General features: G+C 35.2%; 1 protein-coding gene across 1 annotated transcript in view; it reads right to left on the bottom strand.

The window, feature by feature from the left end:
- LOC114246907 (discoidin domain-containing receptor 2) overlaps positions 1 to 25,978 on the bottom strand; it is a 187,570-nt gene that overhangs the window by 43,815 nt on the left and 117,777 nt on the right. The window contains exons 3-11 of the mRNA XM_089730385.1: positions 24,861 to 24,972; positions 20,417 to 20,648; positions 19,344 to 19,491; positions 18,994 to 19,182; positions 18,397 to 18,530; positions 18,108 to 18,315; positions 13,581 to 13,899; positions 13,320 to 13,423; positions 10,099 to 10,193 (exon numbers count right to left, since the gene is read on the bottom strand). Coding sequence (XP_089586511.1) covers positions 10,099 to 10,193; positions 13,320 to 13,423; positions 13,581 to 13,899; positions 18,108 to 18,315; positions 18,397 to 18,530; positions 18,994 to 19,182; positions 19,344 to 19,491; positions 20,417 to 20,648; positions 24,861 to 24,972 — 1,541 coding nt within the window. The remainder of the gene's footprint in view (positions 1 to 10,098; positions 10,194 to 13,319; positions 13,424 to 13,580; positions 13,900 to 18,107; positions 18,316 to 18,396; positions 18,531 to 18,993; positions 19,183 to 19,343; positions 19,492 to 20,416; positions 20,649 to 24,860; positions 24,973 to 25,978) is intronic.

A 25,978-nucleotide genomic window follows, 5' to 3' on the forward strand; every position in this document is an offset into this window, starting at 1 on the left:
GTTTATATATTCTATTTTTACTGGTGGTAGAGAACCTTGTGAGTCCGCGCGGGTAGGTACCACCACCCTGCCTATTTCTGTCGTGAAGCAGTGATGCGTTTCGGTTTGAGGGTGGGGCAGCCGTTGTAAGTATAGTGAGATCTTGGAACTTATATGTCGAGGTGGGTGGCGCATTTACGTTGTAGATGTCTATGGGCTACAGTAACCACTTAACACCAGGTGGACTGTGAGCTCGTCCACCCATCTAAGCAATAAAAAAAATTAATGTTTAGGTCTGTTATTATGTATTTATTGAAGTTACAACTAATCGTAACTATGATTTTTCTGAAATAATCGAGGTAGTAGGTAGTTTGAGTAACTTATCATTTGTAAACATTTACGATACGCATCTACCAAAAATCCATTAAGTCGTTTAGTTTGCTTGTGTATCGTAATTTTCGCGAAATTAAAAGTAAACAAGGGTTATTCGGCTATGAATAACAATAGTACGCGAATAACTCTGTGTGTTTAGTGAACTTTAGAACTAACTTTATTAAGCAATTGATAGTGATTAATAATCTTTGATACTTATTGTTTTGAAACAAGGTCTCAATTGGTAAATCAATGTATATAATAGGCAATTATAAATAATTGTAATAATAAACAATTTAAGTACCAACACATAGTCGTAATTTGCCTGTTTATATTATTGTTTTTAGTGTAATATAATTGTTGTAATCACTTTTCTATTCCTGCGCAATAATTACATAATATCAAATTCAATTATTATTGTCTAATTATAGTTACATTAGTTTATTAAAAATGCTATGCAATAGCTTTACCGCGGCAGTCCCCACGTGTCATACCTGTTTTATTATTATTTTAATGTAGTATTTTCCATTGCATGTAATGTAATAATATTAATAATTATCCCCTGAGTGAGAGTAAAGTGTATTGCGTAAATTGCCGGAATGCTCTGACGAACTTATTGATAATCGTTAAAAATATAGCAATACTGGATTACGTAGCCATATAATATGTACATCCCTACGTCGTAGGCTAGCGTAGACAGTGGGCGTAGACATGGAATATTTAGAATAATTATGCTTTTATTAACATAGCATTGTTATTATAACAGTGAGAATAGTTTTATGTGATTGTAAATTAATAGAAAGTTAGTAACAACGGTGTGTATAGTCCAGAGCGGTACCTATGAAACATGGTGACCACTCACCATTAGTAGATCGTAGAGACGGCTTCCTGTTAATAATACAATTTTCAATATGTAGTTAAACTTTAAAATACTTTTACTGCTTAATCTCTCATTTATTACTGTCCGTATTATAATTTTCAAAGCTTAATAATAAATGCTTTATAGCTTTCTTGGTAACATAAGTTTTAATTTTCAAAATCAACATGTAGCCTTCAGATTTTGAAACGTAATGGTAGATAAATAAACTAAATCTAGAGTAACTAACCAAAGCTACGTATTTGAAGCCGAGAGACGGTATAATGATGCCTTTGTCGTGATCTAATGCAAACCAGGGCTCGTCGAGGATAATAGTGAGCAGACAAAGACATTCTGGTGAGGCGAAACTAACGCGAGTTAGACTTGTCACCTCATCGCGACTAGGGTTCTCATTACTGTATACACACGAAGAGTAAATTTAAAACCAACAAAAAGTTCAGATACAATGATTATCCTGTTTTTGATAAAACGTGGTGTAATTTTGTTTGTCACCAACAAAAACGATCAAATGAAACGAATTACGTTGGAAGCTAAGAGTACTGTTGCGTTATATCAAAAATAATAATATTTTAACTGAAAAAAGTATTATTAACAATACAAAACGTTGCGAGTACAAGCTTTAGCGAGGCCTTTAATTATAATTTATTATTTCCATGTACATAAGTCCGAAAGTACAACGAAATTTCACGATCCCCTTGAAATATTATGCTCATCAAATATTTTCAAGCAAATAACAGACGCCTTTGTCCGTTACAAAGACCTATCGAAATGTGATTTCGGATTCAAGAGAATTTTCGTTCACCTTTCGGTTTCGTGAAAGGAAATGGTGCATTCAATTCAACGTTGTTCAGCTATTTTCCACTAATGCCATTTGGAGTCTCGTACCTCACGAAATTTATGACATAGAATATAATATAACCTCACTAAAATTTTATGTTGAGATGCTCAATTGAACTCCTTCCAAAGCTAAATGAATTCAAATTAAAATTTTAATTCCTGAAACTGAGTGGGCTAATGTTATGAGGTTAAGGGTCACGTCGAATTCTTCGACAAGATCGACGAGTATGGTAACTTAAAGTTTTTGCCACTGCTAGCGTTAGGACTGATTATGTCTAATAGGACCGAAAGTGGATCAGGTAGGTCCATCAGGATCTGTCTAGGAAATCAAAGGTGGTACCGGATCAGATCTGTCGTTAGTGGCAGCCACGATAAGAGCTTTGGATTTTTTACAGAGCGTCTTTTAAGCCCGCACTGGTAGGTACCATCATCCTGCCTATTCCTACCGCGAAACAGTGATGCGTTCTGGTCTGGAGAGCAGGGCTGCCGTTGTATTATAAAATTAAGTCTTAGAACTCATGTCTAAAGGTGGGTGGCGGAATTTACGTTGTTAGCTACTCTGAGATCCGGTGAACATTTGGCCGTAGATGAGCCGTGAGCTCCTTTAACCATCAAAGGAATAAAAAATAGGGTTGAAGTGTCACATTGCTGTTAAGAAGAACCGCTTTGACATTGTCTTCATAAACTGACGGATGGGGTTGAGCTACAGTGAAGTTGTATTTTTCTTACGTACCTCCAACGGGTAACCTAAGGACATTTGAAGAGGGTCCACGAGTCGCGCGAGTGAACATCACAATCGCATGAATCATGATAGGCGAATGCATATTTGGTGGAATCTCGTCTTATTACGAATGGCCACTATTTATTGAAAATACGGTATAAGACATCTATTAAGCCTTAATACGTAAGCCTTACGTAATATATTAAGTCTTAAATTAAAATTATTTGTCATCCCTTAACGCAGTTTCCAAGTATTCCATTGTCTTTGACGAAGCGATATCTGTGGAACAAAGTTAGATGCGGTTGTACCGCGGTGCACCGCTGCATTGAAATTCCCAGAAAGTTCGATATATACCCAGTTTTGAACCATCGCTTACGTACCCCGCCTAACAGTTAACTTGAAATTAATTGCTCGTTTCTATTCTCAGGTTTGTTAATTTTATATTGCGTTGTTGAAAGTAATTTGAATTGTTTTATTTTTATTGGAATGAAGTTCCTTAGAGAAGATGCAGAGGGGTTACCCTAACCGGAAAAAAAAAACGTCCGTAACGTAAGATTTTTATGAGTAATGCACACAGTGTACGACTTAATTTTGTAATAACGTACAAAAAATAACATTTCATTATATATTTTTTATAAATCATTGTGAATAAAATAAAGTTGATTGATAACTTTGTAAAGTAGTTTTTTTTTTTTATCAATAAAAATGATAATAAAAAATGTATACCCGAATAATTATTTTCTTTATACCTCGAATAGAACTTAAAATTCATATTTTTATAATAAAGAACTTTGTTCCTATCCGGTGTACAACGATACCAGACATCTTTTTTTTTTTATTTGCCTCTTCGTGATATGAAAAATTGGTATTAGATTAGTTAAACCTTGAACTAGAAGGACATTTCCAAAAGAATCGCGACAACCTCATTTTAATTTGCAGTGTTAATTAACATAGATTACACTACCTACTAACATAGATTACCTACCTGCCGCAGTACCTATACCTAAATCCTAAATACCTGAGTGCACAATCTAGAGTACAATACCAGTACATCGCGTGTCCGTTCCAGCTACGTGCTAATTACCGGATATGCACCCAATACCCTTCAGGCAAACGTCAGTACGATGACTCAATAACGGAACTGTCTATTGCATGAACTGTAATTGCAACCTCTCTTGTTACGGACGGAACAAAGCGGGCCGATGATTGAATTCTGTAATAGATTGCGGAATTAAATAAGCGAATCGCTTAGCCTCATCATCGAGTCTGATGGGAATGTATTGTTATTTCATTTAGATATAATGAACGTAAGATATCTGATGAGAAAGTGGTGGATATTGATTCGTTCCAAGACCATTGCTAACGTAAGGCAAAAATGGGAAAAACGCCCACAACACCTGGGTGACAAACGGATTTTTATTATCTTTTAAAATTTATTAAATTTGAATTAAATTGACATCATATGGAATGAAAACAAAATTTATTTAAACTTTATAAAGCCCAAAAGAATAAAGCTTCTGAAATTACGATATTAAACAAAATTGGAACGCTTATCCATGGTTTCAACTTATAATCGGTTTTATTGTAGTATACAATAGTATAGTTAGTTTTATGACAGTATTTATTAAAATAATCGTTGCAATAAGACCCCGAAGAAGCTCCACACAGGAAAATAAAGCCAAATGTCATCAAATGAAAATGGTATAATACCAATACAACCATCACCATCAATTTAACCGCATTTTGAAATCACTATCGAACCATTGTCAAGTCTAGTGAAATAATGGTAAACTAACAAATACACTTACGTTTGTAATTGACTCTAATTCTAATTGTAATTTTGATTTTTTATAACAAAATAGACAAAAGTGTTTGTTATTACAAAAGCGAGATCGAATGACTCTTTGTTGCTTTTTACTTATTAAATGTTATAATTCATCTAGTTAGTGAAATTTACGCACAGTACGTACAGGTAACCAGCGTTAATGTATATTCAATCCAATCCTCAATTAGCTTGTAGTCCGTATTGATAGATATCCCCACTACCGAGCTTGAATCCTAATTAGATTCGCCCATTTCGCAGACTAGACATCGGCATAATTGAGAATTTGGTATATCGGCCAGTAGTATCAACTATTAGACTAAATTAAGTTTTTAATAAATTGCTCCATTGTTAAGATTTTCTGGAACGATACATGCGTAATAGTTGTAAAGCTCCAGAAAGAACTTTATTAAACATATCAAAATGAAATTTGTGGTGTGACATTTGAAAGAAAAATTTTCCAATAATTTTTATTTGGTAATTTTATTATTTGGTACTTTTTTTTTGGTAATTTTTGGTAGTACTACTTATGGGACTGTAATTAACCTATACAGTTGCGATGGGAACAACAGGTTCAGATATTGACAGGAACCACATGCCCGTTAATTGCTCCAACAAGTCATTATGACTTAATAATCAAGCTTTTTGTTAATTTCAATAGTTGCTATAAATACTTCAATATTAACTGCTATATTATGATCAACGTGCAATTGGCGACGCGTATAATGGTATAATGAAAACACTATTTGTTTTTCTCTGACTAATAGCCTGTTCGTGATAATACTTTATGCGTCATTACAATCCTTCGATCTATTTTAATTTGAGATTATTATGATGACAAGCTTATTATGTATGAAGTGGCATCCCAATTGTCATGGGTGCATCCGAATTATTAGATTAGATTTGACATTAGATTTGAATTTGAAATGTGAAAACAGGGATCTGAAATCGCACTAGTGTTGTTGCGTAATTACTATTTCGTGAATAATTCAATGAAATTTATTACAAAGTATATTTTTAATCATTTTCAAACACCTAGTCAGTTCTGAATTTCAAATCGATTTAAAAATAAGATTGAATTTCCTGTAGATCTATACGTGTTAAGGCTCTTAAAATGACTCATAATACAATAGTACATAGCTTAACTTTTTAATAGCAGTGTTAATTGAATACAGAAACAGTAGTTATAGTTCAAGAAGACTATATTATTATTTAGAGCTTAAGAACCTTCTTGATCAATCAACGACAAATACATCTCGAAAACAAATTCTCTAATCAGAACGGCAACATAACAAAGTAAAAGGCAGCACTCGAGTTCCGATAGTTTCCCGCAAATCCGTCACAGTACAATTTACCCGTGTTTGCGGAATCGTCACCGACGTGACAAAGGTTTGCTATTCAATGCAGCGTCATTACCGGGGGACACGTTCCTAAAGACCACATCGTCAATACGGGCTTCGTGGAGCTTTTGTATCGGACATACGGCTCGTGAACCCACAGGCAAATTATACCTTCTGTAAGCTTCATTGTTTGTCGACGCCGAAGATACTATCGAAGATTATGTACCAATTTATTTTTAAATTTATTTAAAGATTCGAGACTCATATTTCAGTCGTGAATTTTATACACTTTTCAAGAAAAACCTTTTTTTTATAAAAAAATTTACCTTACCTACAATATCCTTTACGATTTTTAAGATATTGATTGCATTAAAAAATCCATTTATTTACATTGTCTTATCTTGTTTTGGTACAAACAAAAAATTGGCAATTACAAAACAAGGAAAAACACGTAAAGTATTGCGCCCTGATGCAGTTACGTTAAGAAGCTGAAATGATTTCCCGAGGGCCGTCACCATGCCGCTTCCGCACTGCGTGTCGATGGAATCATTCTTCGAGGTATACTTTGAAAATTATGAAAAAAAAAAATTAATTTAATTTGAGGAATCTACTAACTAAGGACAGCCTTGTTTCGAATCTTACAGACAATCATTCATTTTGTTTTGGTATTCTATCAAGATTCAGGGCTCGATAATCCTTGATACTTTGTTATCAACGTATATGTTCTGATATAGATCAATTCACGTATTCCAACAGAGAGCGATTCTAATCATGGCCACGGAAAACCAGCGCGCTAGTGATATAAAGCCAAATCATTAACTAGCGTACGACCACAAACAACAAACGGTCGTATTCCGTAACGTGACCCTATCGCGACCGCCCCGACCACATCTCTATCCCAATTGCAATGAGAGCACCTTTTACCAGATTCGATCGAGCGTCATTAGCGACATACTAATTTCCACTAGTTTATCACGTACGTACGTGCCCCGTAATTAAATGTGGTCGATTCTGGAAACTAATTTAATTCATTAAAATAATAGGTAGAGTTAAATATACCGCTGTTTTGAGGAAAAACGATCTCACATAATAATAGTGATTTAGATAGTTTGTATTTTTTTGTAAACATATTCACATACTAAATACATTTTTTTTATTGCGTAGAGTAGACGAGCTCACCGCCCACCTGATGTTAAGCGGTTACCGGAACTCATAGACATCTACAACGTAAATCCACCTTGAGAAATAAGTTCTAAGGTCTCAGTATAGTTACAACGGCTGCCCAACCGTTCAAGGTGAAATACATTACTGCTTCACGGCGGAAATAGGCAGGGCGGTGGTACCTACCCGCGCGGACTCACAAGAGGTCCTACCGCCAGTAAAAAAACGATAAATCTCTTTAATATAATATTAATGGTAATGGTATTGTTATGTCCAATTGATTTATCTTTTTACTCTTTCTCATTAAATGCGACATTCGTTAATTTGTTACACGACGATTTTACTAGAATATATATTATTAGAATTGCATAAACATTTTGATATATTACTTATATTATAATAACTTAATAAGTTAGAACGGTGGTTATTTAAAATTTTAATAGGAATTAAGAAACACAATTGCTAAAGAAAAAAACAAAACCAACTAGAAATAACGTTGTTGTTGGTTGAACGTGCTTCTATGCTCGTATTGATGCAGGAAATTCTGTTATGTTTTGTCACATTATATTAAAAGAAAATTAAATGGTATGTATTTAAAAAAAAAACATTCACTTGTTTTTCTGTGGAATCAATTCAAAGAATTACCAATACAGCGTTAATTTATGTTTTTACAGAAATAATCTTATTTGGTTCATGAAATTTTCCGCTGAATTTTATGTACTTTAGCGTCAGCTGTTATGTTATTTGTATCGATCCGACAGTATAATTAAAAGTAAACATTAGTTTACTTAATTAGTTTAGATAAGAAACTGTAATGAATTTTATCGCAAAATGTCTTCTACTTTTCTTTTTTTTTTATTGTTTAGATGGGTGGACGAGCTCACAGCCCACCTGGTGTTAAGTGGTTACTGGAGCCCATAGACATCTACAACGTAAATGCGCCACCCACCTTGAGACATAAGTTCTAAGGTCTCAGTACAGTTACAACGGCTGTCCTGCTCTTCAAACCGAAACGCATTACTGCTTCACTGCAGAAATAGGCACCACCCGGTGGCACCTACCCGCGCGGACTCACAAGAGGTCCTACCACCAGTAAACTACTTACTTGCGAGATACCGTTTTGTTTTTTGAATAGATCTGCGTCAGATCACAACAAGTATGATGTCTTGTTAAGCAAATGCTTAATAACTGCTATGTGTACAAAACAAACTTAAACAAAATTCAGTGACGCATTTTCTTTTTTATGTTCTTGACGTGTTTCTCCACTATTTCAAACTCTTTTATATGGCGACTTTTCCTTTTAAGTTGAAAATAATTTAATAAAACCCGAGTTGATTTTACGACACGGCCAAAGGAAACGATTCCGTTTTTATTACAATTGTCGAATAAAATATAAAACACGTGAAGTTCGTTTCACAAAAAAGTTTTAAATAATAGTACCGTAAAATTTTATGCACGTTTCAGAGAAGCAGATTATTAATGTATAAAAATTTATAACAAAATTGTTGGTTTTCGATGCTGGTCTTATGGTCTATTATGAACAACATGGGCACATCCCTAATCCGTGATGGCGTAATTTTTTTGTAATTTGTCATTGGAGCTTTATTTTTTTTGCTTGTTAAAATATTCTCTTAAAACTATTTTTGGCTAATTTAATCTTACTAGAGGTCCCGCAGTAGTCGAAATTCGACTATAATTAATTGGAATTGTAAGTTTGTACACTATTATGATTGTATTTTATACTTCTATAATCACAAATTTCGCCAAGACTACACTATAAAAAATATTGAGAAAGACAAACAATATTTAATCTATTCTCAATTTGACAACAGACGTCAAGAACAAAAGATTGACAATAAATAGTATGCATGCGTGTGTGCGTCCAATACATGGTATGTAGTGTGTGTAATATTTTCTTTATTGATTTAATGTATCTTTTATGCATAATTAAAAAAAATATTAGCTTTGTGCACTTCTTCTCTATATTCTTTATAAGTGTGGAAAATTTCATACTCCTCCGTCCGCGCAATTTTCGTCAAAAGGGATACTATGTTTTTGCTTCACGTATTAATATATAGATGAGAACACACTGACATACTGTATATTATTATTATTCAATTGATAAAAAAATTTAGATAGAGTTGTAGCAAATTGATACTGATTTCATTAGATCCCAATATTTAGATCGTGTGCCATATCAATAAACGTAAAGTTTGCATTGGTATGTTAAATAACAATGATGAATAAAGTTGCTGTTTTAAACGAGATATCAAATGAGAGTTTGTTGTACGAGTATACTTTGAGATATTAATGTATTAATTGTGAAGATTTTCACTAAAATAACCAAAATAAAAAAAAAAAAGGTTTAAAAACAAGTTTGACTTAAACCATTGAAACATTGATGAGTAAGTTTCATGCGTTGCTTTTTTTCAATAACAGAATATTTTCCAATATTTCTATTCGATTCACAAAACGTATGTCTAAACTAGAAAACAATTAAATTTTGATAATTTTGTGGCATTTGACGGCACTTTAAAATTTAAAGTAAGTACGTAATTAAATCTGTGAAATATAGTCGTTTTACAGATCGATTTGAACACGACATTATAAAATAAATTGTATCTGTACTTACCTTACGCAGCAATATCGCATTCTGGTATTAATACCGATATTTTGTATTCTTCTAGATTAGCGACGACCCACCTACTCTTTAGTGGTGGTACGAGTCCGGAGACATGACCTTGTGTATTTTATTGCATATTATGCTGTAGTACCCGTTAAGTTGGAAAGCCTGAAGGTATTGCCATAGGATAGTGGCGCTTGAGTTGGGGATCAGAATACGAAGTCTAGTCTACGTGTCTGATTCGCATCGAGTATTCGATCTGACATCTAAATGTGAGTTGCTGCATTTTTGTATGTGCCGTTGTTTCTAAGAGTTTAAGCCCATGACATAATATAATATATAATGTAATATATCTAGACTACTTACGTGGTGTATGATGTCAGTCGCTGCGTAGAAGCTCTCGTGCGGGTCTGGTCGTTTCATCATGTACGGACGCGGGAATTCGGTATCTTCACAAATTTCTGTCGAAGAATGTATTTTTATTAACTTTTTAAGCTATTGCATAGCTTTTATCGCGGGCTTTGAGCGCGGCGACCGAATCAAGAAATTCCGTAACGAAAATAAAACCTAACACCCCCACATCGTCCAATGTAGCTCGCGTTCAACACATTCACACGTTGCGCTTGTGTAGTGTTTGTGAATAAGCGCGCGGCGTGACATCGCACTGCATGCACATCATGAAAAGTCTGTCCATCTCTGTCTCGCGCGGTCTAGCTCATGACTGTGAAGGGGACAGTTAATGTTTTGCTTTTGTTAATGTTTCTAAATATAGCGTGGTCTTATTTTATTATTGTTTTAATATGAAATTATTCTTGTCTAACTATAATTGCAAAGTTGATAAAAAATGCTATGCAATAAGCAGCTTTACCGCGGCAGTCCCCGAGTGCTACACGTGGTTTTTTTTTTAATTTTTTTTTGTCGTCTAAGCCCTAATGTTTCTATCTTAACCTTTAAATTAATTAGACCTCTGCAAAGGTTAATGTTCACGTTTGAATCTGTTCCATTTCCTATTTGTAACGGATTTATTCCGTCATCCGAGAATAATAAATCCCGTCCAAAATCTCGCTATTCCGACAGTGTTATCCTTAGTCTTTCAACGGCTGCCTCCTATTATCCTGTGCTCGGGCCGAAGCATCTTTTCAATATGGTTCCTGAACAATGGCTGCCTTTCCGGCCGGACGTCCCGATGACGTAACGAGCACACTATCCACCGTGCACTTTTCCTTTCAACTAGAATTTCCCAACTGCTCTCTTTGAATAGTAGTATTACGTTTTATATTGGGCATTGCATTTCTTTGTTTGATCTCGGCTAAAATATCTAAAATTTGAGAAGATTACAGCCCATAATAGGAAAGGTCTCCTAAATAAGACGTTAGTTTGTGTTGAGTTAAAATTTCACTATTCAGTACAATTAGTGCTGTGTTCTGATTAAAACAACTTTTTCTTTACACTTTACAAGTTAATGTTGGTTGTTTCTTGAGTTTGAGTAGCGTTTCCTGCCTGAGGGGAAACTAGTTAGTGACAGAACATTGTGGTCCGCGTCCCTTGAAAACCTTTGTAAGACTCGAAATAACTTTTGCATTAAAATTAAAATCTTTTCTTAGTTGTAATTGGGGTCTTTTGTTAGAGAAACCGTGTACACGGACTGAAGTTTCTCATTTTGTTTTTTTGTTAAATATTTAGTTTGTTATATGAAGACCGTTGTTTCTTTTTTTTATTACATACATTTGCGTTCAAGTTCAGTCGAGTAACGATTGGTGTTCAAACGAAATAAGAATCGTCGTTTAAGAATTCAAAAATAAAATAATTGTAAATCATCTTTTGTAGTATGAGGTAGCGCCCTCTGTGAATTGATATTTTAACTTTACGTATAATGTGTTCTATCTCATTCTCTCGTCGGCTGAATCCTATACATTTATGTGTTTGTGTCTCTATGGACTTATTTTTTCGTTTCATCGAGTTTGAAATCATAACGATTCTAAAGAAGTTTCACTTCAATAAATAAATAATATATTGTTTCGAGCATCATTAGGCGGCTTTGCAGCCGACTAGCAAGAACCGAGGCACGTAAGTAGCACGAAACGGGAATGGTAACAATCTCTGTGCAAGTGCACTTGAAGGCCTAACGAGTGCAGTCAAGAGCCGCGGTCGAGCTAACTAGCGCGAAAATATGGACCGACTGCAACGAAATAAGGTACGGCTTACAAAGAAACTCCTTTAAATATTCTCTCTTAAATGCATGCTCGTATTCCATAATTCATTTACAAAGAGAGCTAAAATTTTTTGTTACAATTGGAAAGTCTGTAGGCATCAAAACGTTACGTTTTCACCCCCGGCCAATATCTCAATTGCATATGAATATCTAGCCCTTCAAATAGGAATGTATTATTGCTTCACGACAGGAATAGGCAGGATCGTAGTGTGCCTATTAGGTTTAACAATACGCTCACCTTAATAGCTATGTAATTAGAAAGAAGAATTTGCTGTTTTGTTTCAAAACGAGGTATTGCTAGGGAAAATATTTCGTTCCTTCATCGTGGAAATCGTAAAAATTACTGTACATATTATTTACTTAGGAACAAAATGGATCATCAGGCAATAGATTTTACAGCTGTTTATGTTGATAAATAGAGCTATCTATGCCAAGGACGTAACCAAACTGCTGCCTAAGATATTCGAGTGAACTTCACTATTTTCCTTGATGCGTTATTTAAAATTAAAATTTAATATTAACATTCATACAGTACGTAGATGTACGTTTATAATAATGGGTATAAATATTTTATATTTACGATGTAACTAAAATGTTTGAGAACCACATGCTCCACGGTCATTGAAGTATTTGTTTCGTTATTATTACACAGTATCCAATAATACCATGTAATGTAATGAACATGTGGCTTCCGAAACACAAGTTTTTGAGTAGCAAACTAAGTTTCTATACGCGATCGAGGGTCGAGCCCTTTGTTTGTCAAGAAAAAACAGCCAACGGTAGTTTGTTCATTTGTCTGAGTAGTATTGTTTACAATTAGGGTCAGCTCTTGTGGATTTAACATCGCTGACTTTATTACATTTTTTTAAATTTCTTCTTTTATTGTGTTGTACGGTTTTTGTACTTCAAAGTCTGTACAAACGCTTGACATCACAGATAACACGGCCTCTAAGGGTAAATAACCTTTCCTATGAGTATTTTTTAATTATTGTTATTAACTATTTCGGGTGAGGGATACGAAGATTCTTTTGGAGAACAGTATTGTTTAGTATAATAGGTTAAAAGTAAAACTACCGCATGTTCTTTTTCTGCCGCGAAATAGTCGTGCGACTTCTCTTTGAAAAAAGACTGCATAATACGGTAGAATTAAGACCTTGACCTAACAATTCAAGATGAGTAGTGGCATTCACGTTGTAATGTATTTGAAGTCTGGTAACCAATTAACACCAGTTGGACCAAGAATTCGTCTACCCATCTAGCCCAATAAAAAAAATACAGGTGCGTTTACCGAAATGGTGGTTCACTGAAACAAAAAACAGCAGCGGAAATGAATGAAATTCTCCGCTACGAAGGAAAACATTGTTTTCGTACGTACCGTTATATTCATTCTGATCATGGATTTCTCGTTTGTCACGACGACCCAACGTCTCCCTCCAGATATTGTATGGCTCGCGATAATCTTCATCGACTACTGCGGGCCTATGGACAATTCATTTATATTTGTTATACAAAGCGTTCGGCATTCGAAGTACGGACAAGATATTTTGACTGCTAATACGTAATGTATTCTCGAAGATACAAAACAACACGTTAATGTGTTTTAAGTGAATTTTATTTTGAAAAATAAACTGCTTACCTTAACATGTGGATCGGTGGACAGTTAGCTAGTGCCAGAGCGAGTCTCGGCGCGCGTCGGGTGTTTCTAGCGTTCGCGTTTCCATTTCTAAGCGACGGGCAGAAAGGTTTCTTCAGCACGTTCGGAATTCTACGACGCGCCTTCTTTGTGAGCAGTACAGCGGTGGCAGCTATGAATGCTCCCCCACCGACCAGCGCTCCGCAGGCCAAACCGACGGAGACTCTCATCGAGGAATTTCTTTTCTTACGTGAAGAAGGTGGAATGTCCGTTCGATAATATTCTTCGAGAAATTCAACTGACGCGTTCACGACAGTTGGCGCTGTTGAAAACGATTCTTTTAATATTGTCGTAATTTGAAAATATGTGTATTTAATAAATCTGTTTACAAACTTGTTTTTGTAGGGTACAAATACTTAGGTGCATATTCGACTTATTTCATATACCATGTTTATACAGACTATGCTTTAGGATTGGGCAAAGAATTTCATAACATGACCGTGTGTAATAGATCTAAGAAAGCAGCTCAGTGCGTTGAATAAGGGAAACCAGAGTCGCCCTAAACAAAGCGAGAAAATGAATAGGTGTCGAGCGCAGGACTAATTGTTTGGTTACAATGGGACAAGAACTTAGCTAGAGTCCATTCGGTTTTGTGTTTGCAGCTTCGAGAACTGCGAGACATCGTATTAATTCAGGTGAAGATTTCGATAGTTGGCTTCAGTAGAGAAATAGTCAAACTTTGTTCATTCCTACATCACTACATAGTATAAAACAAAGTCGCTTTCTCTGTCCCTATATCTGTCTGTCCCTATGTATGCTTAAATCTTTAAAACTACGCAACGGATTTTGATGCAGTTTTTTTAATAGATAGAGTAATTGAAGAGGAAGGTTTATATGTATAATAACATCTATTAAATAGTGGAGCAATCAATAATAAATTACAGTTTCCGAAGCGCAGCGAGGGCGAGTCGCTAGTTTGACTGTAAAATAAACTTAAATTGATGTCGCGCGAATATTTGCCTTAGTTTTGTGTCCTATTTGTACATTAAAGGAAATTTAGATTTTTTTAACGATTAATAATTCTCTTAGAATATTTACAAACGATTTGATACAAATGAAAAACAATTTTCAATACTAAAAAAGTATTTCATTACCGAAAGGATTTCCGCACCAAACTCCGTCGAAATGGGAAAAAGAAATGAGGTGTAATCTAAGTCTAGAAACTCGAAACTTGCCGTCGTCGGATAAGATACACAGAAGCCGTTATATCGGGCTCAAAGTTCCGAAACGGCAAAACACAAATAGGCCGGCACGAGAAGTCAAAACTGGGTCCCAACTTCCACTAGGTAACCGAGAATGGCTGCCTGCCAGGGCGTCAGTGACTAGGTGCCAAGACACAGTTAATGCCGAGCTAATTTCTAATTGCGCTGTTAATTAACTGCACCTCAGGTCAACAGTTAAATTGCTGAGCGTCAGAAGCAAATTTTATTAGCTTTGGAATTGGAAAGTGGTAACTTGCGGAATGAGATTAACGAAGGATTTTCTCGTAACTTTACCCAAGATACTGATTATTTGATTTGATAAGGATGAACTGTTAAAATATATGTAGTTAAAGAAAATAAAAGGACTTATTTAAATAGAAAACTTATTAAATAGAATAAAATTAAAAAGAAAAAAATAATGAGAAAAAAATAAAAAAAGAACTACTAGTCACTTTTTTTATGCTGTTGATGCTGGTCAGGATGTTAGAGCGAAGTTATAAAATTATTGTATTATCACTGGTCCTTGACGCGCATGAAAATTAAGCCGATAAAAGCATTTTAATAACACATTTGTTAGTGTGCTATTTTATATGAATTTATTAAAATTAACGAGATAAAAATATGAAGAAACTGGCCTCACTCTCGAAATGATAATGTAAAGAGAAAGAGAACCTGCAATCTTACGATTGGCCGGAAGACCTACATCCATTCACAACTTGCTAGGTATCATAATTCACAATAACAACATAAAAGGCCCATTACATCACGAGTTCCTTTATTCTCAGAGCCGAGAAAGATGATATTATACTATTACCAGAACATTAACTTTATATGAATATACAACATTGTATACGTTTCACATAAATATTTACTAATAGATTGGTATATGCATTATGAAAATAATTTATAATTGAACAGCTTGATTTCACTTAACTATTATTGAATTTTGTTCCTCGTGTAGCATAAGATTTTCTATAAGCCATTAGAAAAAAATATGTACGCATATTTATTTATGACAGTATTAAAAAAAAAATGTAATGATTGAATTCCAAAAGAATTACAATAAATGGATTTTGATGTTGAATCAACAATACAACAATATACGATTAATACTTCATTCAACTGTTCATCCCTATTCATCGAACAACAATGGATCCTTTTGTTTAAATATATTTGAAGATAACAAATATTTTTTTTAAGGCTTTAGTTTAATATCCATATAGATGAGTCTGATGTTTGTTAAGATGTGCCGTGATTCATTTATCGTTTCGCCACTGAACGAGGGTTCTGTCTAAAAAAGAGTTGCTAAAGTTTTTTTTAGGGGTCATGAAATACTAGTTCAAAATACTAGTTCAATTAAGATATTGGCAAGTCTTGCTTTTAAAAATAACGCAGAAAATTAGTTAATTGGTCCGAGAGTATTGGATACTTCATTGAATGCTGCATGAATCCTTTTAGACGATACCTAGTTCATGCTGATCATTAATAATGATAGCGACGCCCGCGAACTAAATCGGAAAATTTATCATTTTATTTCTGATTTATAAAATTACAGGTTATTTGGATTACAAAAAAAAAATCATCATTTCAGATGTAAGTTTCAAATTGTGTTTTATACATTGTACATTGCTGTATAAAGACAGCTTGAACAGTTTTGCACGAATTATGGACAATACGTAAATATATTGGGTGCGTTTTAGTGTTGCACTCCCAGAACTATCTAAAGATTGAGCAACTGGATGGCGCTGAAGAAGTTATTTAAAAAAATCCTCTCATACAGAACCACTTCCGGCTGTTAATATTGTGAATAATCCGGATTTGATGCACACTTTGTAACCTCTCGGTTTATGAATGAGATTTTGGTGCTCTTTGTGTTTTTATTGTTGATAAGTAATTTGGCGGGAATTGCTCTGAGGAGCATTTGGAAATTATCCCTCCATCTCCCTTCATTATTGCAAAAGCCGCCTACGGGGTTCTTGAAATTTATTACCAACATAGATCAGACATTTCTATTTACGTATTGGTAGGAATCCGAAGTAGTTGGATGATGTTTTGATAAGAACGTAACGAGGCTTTCGGCGCCAGTAATAAACACCGATTGCACCTTCACGGCTTCTGAATTGACCAGATTAAGGACCACAGTTCAAGAAAATATTTTACTTTTTATGCTGTATGAATTATTAAATTTATGAAAAGAACATATTAAATTACTTGCAAATAAAAGGCTTTTACTGTGTTTTTGAAAAATGGAGTTCGTGATTAGCATTTCACGCTTGTTTTCTTCAAGAATGCTTGAAGTTTCAAGTATTTTCCAATGGTTACTTGCTTGTGATGACTAGAACAGCAGATCAGTTTTTTTATTGCAAAATATCCTATTTAACGAAGCCTGTATTGTTTTATGGGTGTGTCACTCTTCACACCAGAGCACATGGCTGATTCGCGTAGGATCCTACTTATCCATATTACACCACTGTGAGTAAAAGTTTTCAAATGTTTACAATAACTAATTGTAATTACTTATAACTTTATTGCCCATTATTCCACTAAGCTTGGCCTATATTTATTTTTATCTATTTACACCATTTTATAATTTTATTTGGTGTATAGATTACGACTAACCTATCATTGAGAATTTAAGACCTTTTTTCGAGGTTTTGGTAAATTGGAATAGGGATTCCTAACCCAATTTATTTATATAATGGAAAGGTTGAGGTAGTCAAAAGTAACGTTGCTGAAACTACGAATGGGTGATGGACGATAAGTGCACTAATTGTGTATTCCAAAAATATTCTTGAAATTAATAAAACCAACGAGAATATCTTATTTACTACTTATAAGTTTATTACTGTAGTTTAGTTTGCCAATTATCACTTAGAAAGCGATTCCCTTATTGAGCTGTGGATTAATTAGAGAAAGATAAAATTTGTGAAATAGCCGTCGGCTCGCGAGTGCTCCGAACTGATAAGGAAAGCCCGATGAGGAGGAGTAATAGGGGACTATTAGCGTCCCTGGGATTTCTGTGCCTTTAAGAGAATACTCTTTTTGTTCGCGTGAAAAATCATATGAATCCCAAAGGCCTTTGTTCTTCAATTTTCCTTTTAAAAATTTCCGAGGTATCATCTCAATAATTTTACTGAACCGCTCTGTGGAATCTAAAGCATCCAAAGAATCAAGCTTCATCGATTTAGATTTGTGCTTAAGAGAAGTTTTTGCTTGGAGTCCTCGGATATTGCAATTTGTGAATCCATTGGATTTAAGAAGATCTTACCTGATTTGAAGGTGACTTCGCTTATAAGTATCCATTCATGTTGAAAATATAGTTTCATCATAACGTGTTTGGCAGTACGATTCTCAAGATCCACATGTATAATGCGAGCATGTTCTGAAACCCGGTCTTGCTTTGGTTCCATTGAGATAAAATCTTCTTGCCAGCGTTCACCCTCCAAGGAAAAGTATATCTCTATCTCCTTGAAAAGCTGTTGGTGTAACAAAGTAAAGTGTTGAAAGAGAATAAAATAAAACATTAAACACCTCCAAAGTCAATAGCTGAAGTATACCTGAACATCTTTAGTGAACATGTTATTGGTGTGAATGTCGACGAAAAACAAGGTTCTGGTTGTGCTAAAGTTAAATATTATTTGGACTTCTTCATCCACTTGCATTGTCTTATTCCATCCAACCCAACGAGTTCCTAAAATTAAATAGATATTATTAAATTCATTATTACAGTCTTATGTTTCATGTATTGTGAATTGAGTACCTCCCTGGCCAGAAATTTTTAGCTCTTTGTAATAACTAAAACTAGTTTAAGTTTATTATGTTTTGATTTCTGAAAGAATGAACATTGTATTTGGTAGAGATAAAGAATTGCTTGTGTCACTTTCTGATTTATAAATCGCTAGTAATTTTGCAGATTTTTGGGTGCATAAATCACAAACCAGCGAACAAATGTCCTCATTATCATAGTACATACGTTGACGTTACCCGGGTCATGTCATTCACTATAGGTACTAAAAATCCAATGTATAAGTCCAGATTATAAACTATTTTAAACAAAATTTCATACAAATCAAAATTGCCAAATATGACATTCATAACATTAGTATATTTGGATACATTATTTGTTTCATATTAATTGTGATCTGTTTCATTACCTCTCGTATCCATTGGATCAGGTAGCTCAAAATCATTAGGTCCCAAAAGAGAGTCTGTAATTTGGCCCATTCCATCAATCATAACGCCTTTGCGCAAGATTCCGTCATATGACATGTCTTCGAATTTCGCCCCACCGGTCATGGATTGCATGTCTCCGCCTTTCGGTGCCGAATATGCTATCAAAGCCTCTGTGAAACGGGAATTTAAATAAATAGGCCGCTCGATGGCGGTTAAACGCAAAGCTAAATACAATCAAAACGAAAAAAAGACAGTCGCTTCTGCGGATTTCGCATCGCAGGTCCCAGGACGTCGCGAGCGAATAAAAAATCAAACTCCTTGTTGTACCTACGTTTCCAGCGGCAGCCATATAACTCAACTCGCATACACGCTGTCCTCGGGTGGGCTGCGTAAGGAAATACTCGTACTATAGATGCGATGAAGGGCGCCTCTAAGGTCGTCTTCTTTGTCGTGTAAGTGTTCACGTTTCCCGGTATCAGCTGCAACAAAGAAGCTATATTAATACGGATAGAAACAGTAAAAAAAAACTGCTGTCACGATAAACAGATTTGTTAAATAAATTAATAGCAAAGAGTCAACTGCCTCAGTATAGGATTACTGCCGCGCCGGGCCTAATTTCAAGTAACCGGATATACAGAGCAAACGGAGCCCCCATGAGCATTACTGCATTAGTTCTGACTTGTGAAGGGATTTTGTGTTATGATACAAAATTTTGAACTGCGTTTCGAAGTTTGAATTTGCCATGAAAAGCTTTATGCCCATCATATACTGTCCGTGTTGGCCACGGTTGTTAGGTATTGTTAACTGTCAAACGCAGTCATAGTTACGGAGTGTTTTTTTTTAATTACTGTCTACAAACAGACTGGGCTCTACAATATTAGTAAATTACTGGCGTTTGTGGATATAGTAAAGTGAATGAAAGTGGTGAATGCTGTCACCCACTTTAAGACACGAGAGCAAAGTCTCCATTGTGTGTATCATAATTACGGTTATTAATTTAATGGTATCAAGCCTGAATTAATGACTACTTCTTTGTAGGAATAGGAATACGAATAGGTGTGGGCTGGCAATATGAGCCAACGCTAGCAAGTATTTGAAGAAGAACATTGTTCAAAGCATTAATGTTTAAAGTAACGTTTTTTTTACTGGAGTGTAAAGGTTGACGAGGTCACAGATCACGTGATAGTCAAGCTGTCACCGGTGATACTACGATTTCAATGCCGCCCACCTAGAAACTTAGCCAAAATATCAATAATACACAATTCATAACCCTCCTTTCAAAATTTGTTTGAGCCTAACAGTATCCATTTTGATACAATTCACTCAGTGTCTCGTTTCAGTAGTTTTATTCAATGAAATAACGCCACCTTTGGATACATTCGATAATAGGGCTTTTACACTTACCCTGCTTCCATTGAAGTCTTTGTATTTGACCCAACGATTCAGCGCTGGACGCCAGTATTCGATCGAGTAGCTCTCAACGAATTCTACTCCGATGGAGTTTGCGAAACGACCCTGTGATTCGGTCGCTGTTATAAGGTACTCATTGTGCAGGTCTATCTCCAAGTACTGACGGCTTTTCGGTGAAATCAATCCATTTGGACACCAGGCGCCGCCGCGGATTTCAGTTCGTATCCTGTTCAAAGTTAAGAGTTTTGAAAATTGAAAAAAATGCTGTTTTTTTTTATATTTCATCCGTCTCGAGAGATTTATACATGTATTACATTTTTCTTACTTAACTCTGAGAATTAACTTGGAAAATTCTAGGACTAGTGCCTAAATTTGCACGGTAATTAACCGGTAAGAAGCTATTTATAAATTTCTTAAGGCATGGCTATACATGAAAAAAATTTACGTGTTATGTACAATATCTGACCTGTATGTTGTACAGAACAAATAGAGCAGAATGTTCCAGTGTTTCGTTTGTCAACAAAGATGGGAGTACGTCTGGCGGCCGTTCCATTTGAATATCTAGTCGACGATCTCGACACGGGCGACTCAGATGGAGCCCGTCTCAAAAACAGCGGCAACAAAGCGCGCTAAACGCTGAATTAAAGTTACCTTTGCTAAATCGCCTTCGACCCTGTTTATAGAGCTCGACGATAAGGTTTCAACATATCCGACCACACTTACATCTTGTTATTTCTAGGGAGTCGAGCGATAGCTTTTGTGGGATCACGGTCTCACCGAATTCATATGAAAATTTAATTTTCTGTTAGTGAATTTCTCATACGGGAGCAGAGTTTTGCGCTCCATTGTCTCGCGTCGGGCTTATGCGGGCTTAAGACCCGAATGTGAGACCCTCTGTTAATTGTTTGAGCTAAGTATGAGCGTTTTGCGGTCGGGGGATTCACAATTATTGTAACAACTTGGCCGTATCATACTAGTTTATTGTTGTTGAACAATGGTAGCGTAGAAATGTTACTATCGATTCAACTATTTGCCGCCCGTTTTCTGGAATGTGCGGGAATTAGTTGAACGAAGCCTTTGTTCTTGTTTTAACTAGTATTTTAAATTATTCAAAATTAAATTTATGACTTTTTCCTTAGGAACGTTTTATTTCACCGAGAGATGATTGCCGACTAGTTTGAATAGTGAGTTGTCATTATTAACATGTTTAAGCTGTGATAAAAGTTTTTCAATGGTGTCACAATATTATTTAAAAAAATATGAGTTCTTTTAATTTACTAAATATAATTTTACTGTGTATCGTTCTATTGTAATAAATGTATTAAGGATCGTTTGACCATATTGAAATGGTATACTTTTCTTTTAGAATGCTGGCCACAAAAAAGTTTATTGAATTCGAATTTCGAATTGTTCATGAAAATAAAAAACGTATACTTATAGACTTTTACTCATTTTTAAATATGGAGTGGACGCTTAAACAAGACCGTGTTGCAGTTATTGCGTTGCATCGTTGCGGTTACGCGCCAATTCAAATTTTTAACGTACTGAAAATTTTGAATATAACCAAAAGATTCGTTTATCGTACCATCAAACGATACAAAGAAGACTCTAGTGTAGATGACAGGTCAAGAAATGGTCGCCCTCGGTCTGTTAGGACTCCAGCAGTGATAAAAGCTGTGAAGGCGCGAATTCAAAGAAATCCCAAACGTAAGCAGAAACTGTTGGCCCTTCAGATGGGGTTAAGCAGAACCACGGTGAAAAGGGTGTTAAATGAAGACTTAGGGCTTCGGGCATATCGAAGAAAAACAGGACATCGTTTGAATGCTCGTCTAATGGACCTGAGACTGAAGAGATGCCGCGCTTTGTTGAAGCGGTACGCGGGAAAAAAATATCGGGAAATTCTTTTTTTGGATGAAAAAATTTTTACCGTAGAAGAGAGCTACAACAAACAAAATGATAAGGTGTACGCACACAGTAGTGAAGAAGCGAGCAACCGTATTCCGCGTATCCAACGAGGTCATTTTCCATCCTCGCCCATGGTATGGTTGGGAGTTTCTTATTGGGGCTTAACAGAGGTACATTTTTGTGAGAAAGGTGTAAAAACGAATGCAGTTGTGTATCAAAATACAGTCCTGACGAACCTCGTGGAACCTGTTTCTCATACCATGTTCAATAACAGGCACTGGGTATTCCAACAAGATTCGGCGCTAGCTCATAGAGCGAAGAGCACACAAGACTGGCTGGCGGAGCGTGAAATCGACTTCATCCGGCACGAAGACTGGCCCTCCTCCAGTCCAGATTTGAATCCGTTAGATTACAAGAACTGGCAACACTTGGAGGAAAAGGCGTGCTCAAAGCCTCATCCCAATTTGGAGTCACTCAAGACATCCTTGATTAAGGCAGCCGCCGATATTGACATGGACCTCGTTCGTGCTGCGATAGACGACTGGCCGCGCAGATTGAAGGCCTGTATTCAAAATCACGGAGGTCATTTTGAATAAACTTTAGTGTCATAAGAATCTATGTTTTGTTAAGTTCATTTTGGTATATGAATGGTTACATAATGAATAAACTTGTTTCAATTATTTTACATTAAACATGTGACAGAATTTATGACCTGACTAGGTATATACAACCAAATATACATTTAAACAGGTTTTTATCTACGAAATGGCCGTTTAGTATACTGAAAGGTACCTAAAGTATTCTTTTTTATATTTTTTATTTCTATCAATCAAAATATGCACCACCATCAGTGAAATTAACTTTTTTAGGGATAAGTTTTCGTTTACAAGGTCGTCCAGGTGCTGAATCATAATGATAACCGCTGACGATTATCAAAAAGAATCCGTTTTTCATGGCAAGTTATAATGCGGTTCAAAGTCCCGTCGTTTCTGTGTCTCGAAGCAACGAAAGGCACGTCGCGCTGGCTATCGTCAGTTTGTCGAGTACCCAGTTGTCAAGTCTTTTTACATAGCCAATTTGGCGCAAATGAACCAATATTGTTTTAATGCTAACGTCGAAAGTTGCTACTAGCACAGCGGTAGATTGAGTAGCGTCTTTAATCCGTCGTTGTTGACTTTAGTTTTCAGGCGGAATTCATTTTTAGATCAAAATTTTCATGTTCTAAGCATTCAAACCAAATAATGAGTCGTGCATTCGTTCGTAATGTTCACTCTGTACACGTCATTAACGTTGTGAGCCGTCTGTGCTGCATTGCTACCACAACGAAGCTCGTATCCCATAATGACTTATATTTTCATCGTATTTATATTGATCGAACGGATAAAAATGGGGTGAAAAAAAACCGAAAAGCAAATAAACAAACAAAACAAAAACAAAACACAACAAAAACAATAAACAAATGAATGAATTCGAAAATATAAATTCATAATTTTAAAATAAAATTCGTTCGAATTTAGAATTTATTGCCAGTGATACATAGATTGCGTTGCAAATGGCTAGTATTACAAAACGGCAACTTCATAGATAAAAAAAAGACCTGTTATATAATTAAATTGTTCCCGACTCCCTTGTACTATTTGTATTTTTATTAATTTATGTACAAATTCCTGTGTTTTTAAAGTTCCAGAAATCTTAATTGCTGATTGAAAATAAAATAAGCGAGCCCTCCTTTAGTGATCGTAATTTATTTAAGTAAGCTCAATATATTACACGGCAGATGTTGCAACTTCGCCGGGGTCGTTTCAAGTTTGCAATAATTGCGCGTTCTGCAGGTAACAGCGCACTTGAAAGCGAGTTTATAACGTTCTTATTCAAATTTCTTTGAGAGTTCATTACTAGTATGGGTGTTTGTTATTTAAAGATAATGTTTATACAAGACTAGCTGACCCGGCAGACTTGGTAGTGCATCAATCGATAAATAAAATATCTAAACTTTTGTATAAAATAAACTTAAAACAAACAAAGAAATCCGTCCGATGGCGGACACATCAAAGGGAAAACAAAATTGTTATTTTTATTTGATTCCGAGCATTTTCATATTTATTTACCTTTTAAACATTCTCTGGGCTACCTCAAATAATTCGAGACTAAAATTAGCCAAATCGGTGCAGCCGCTCTCGAGTTTTAGCAAGACTAACGAACAGCAATTCATTTTTATATATAAAGATTTCGTACGGTAATAGTATACAGAATAAGCTTTATTTGAGCAATGTTAGTGCTAGATGATAGTGCTGTTTGAGTTCGACCAGCGAAATAAATAAATTAACGGTTCCAAAACTGAAGACCTGTTTCTGATTTTTATTTGCATTATCTTGGTCTGCATGTGACTTAATAAAATTTAATATGATAACTTAAATTTAGAACACTACACAAAATGAAAAAATAATTAAAAGATAATGGTCTAAAATCGTAAAGCCTTTTTTTGAGACAGTTACTGGCAATAGTTTTCCTTCAAGCTTAATTTTAATCTTACCTAGAACTAAGCGGCGAGACGCTCTGGTCATAGCTGGAGCTCGCCGAAAGTGACTCGTTGGATATCATGCCACTCTCCATTCCCAACGGCACTTCACAGCTGCCGATGTCGGCTGTAACAATGTAACGAGTTAGTTCTCGAACGTTGGCTAAATTGTATAACCTGTATTTGGATGTTCAATTTGTTGATATAGGGCTTTTTTTTTTGGTATCATTAAAATAAACATTTCTTTTCATTGGGTATGTAATTCTTTTTATTTTCCTTTTCATATAACCGTACACGTACATCAAAAACCACAGATAACCAGAGAGTGCGAGAAACCTTTTTTTTAAAAATCATAAACTTAAAAATTCCAGCTTGGCTACTCGTAAATATAGTATAGATGGAACATTGCTTGTTCCAACACGATTCATTCGAGATACCGTTACAAGCAATCGAATTTTTATATGGCTTTGTTTAATGTTTGATATGCGGATTTTTTTTTTACAACTGAAATACAGATAAATTGTAGTGGAAAAAGAGAGAATTACAGATAAAATATAAAATGGGCCTAGAAACAGCGATAGAAGTAGACAAAGGCTTAACACAGCAGAGCTCTAATATTCCGATTCAAAGCTTTTCTTTCACCCTTCGTACGATGTGTAGGAGATATTCTGCGAAATCGTAGTTGTTAGCGGTAACAAAGCAAGGATTATAATTCAATTTAATATCGTCCTTTGTACTGCTCTTAGAAAATTTTGTGAGTCTTCACGGGTAATACCGTCTTGCCTAGTTACGCAGCTAAGATATTATGCATCGCGGTTCGGAATTGCTATAATAATGCAATCAAAAGAAATTTCACTCAAGGATACCGTTAGTCATGTTGGTAGTTCTATGGGCTTGGGCTATAAGTTATCAGTAAAATTGAGGGTCCACTTGGCTAACAAAAAAAAAAAAAAAACGTACTTATCCAAAATTATGATGATCGACGTAACTCAGCATATTATATTATGACAGCTAACATTACTTTAATTTGATGTAAAATGTTTCAAAATTCTTTAGCCCTTGTAAATTATACAAACTGTAATAAAAACAATTATTTTTTGGCTGAATAAATCATATTACAGTTCGTAAGTCAG

This window comes from Bombyx mandarina, chromosome 01 (genome assembly GCF_030267445.1).
Source record: "Bombyx mandarina strain Sakado chromosome 01, ASM3026744v2".
Classification (NCBI taxonomy): domain Eukaryota; kingdom Metazoa; phylum Arthropoda; class Insecta; order Lepidoptera; family Bombycidae; genus Bombyx; species Bombyx mandarina.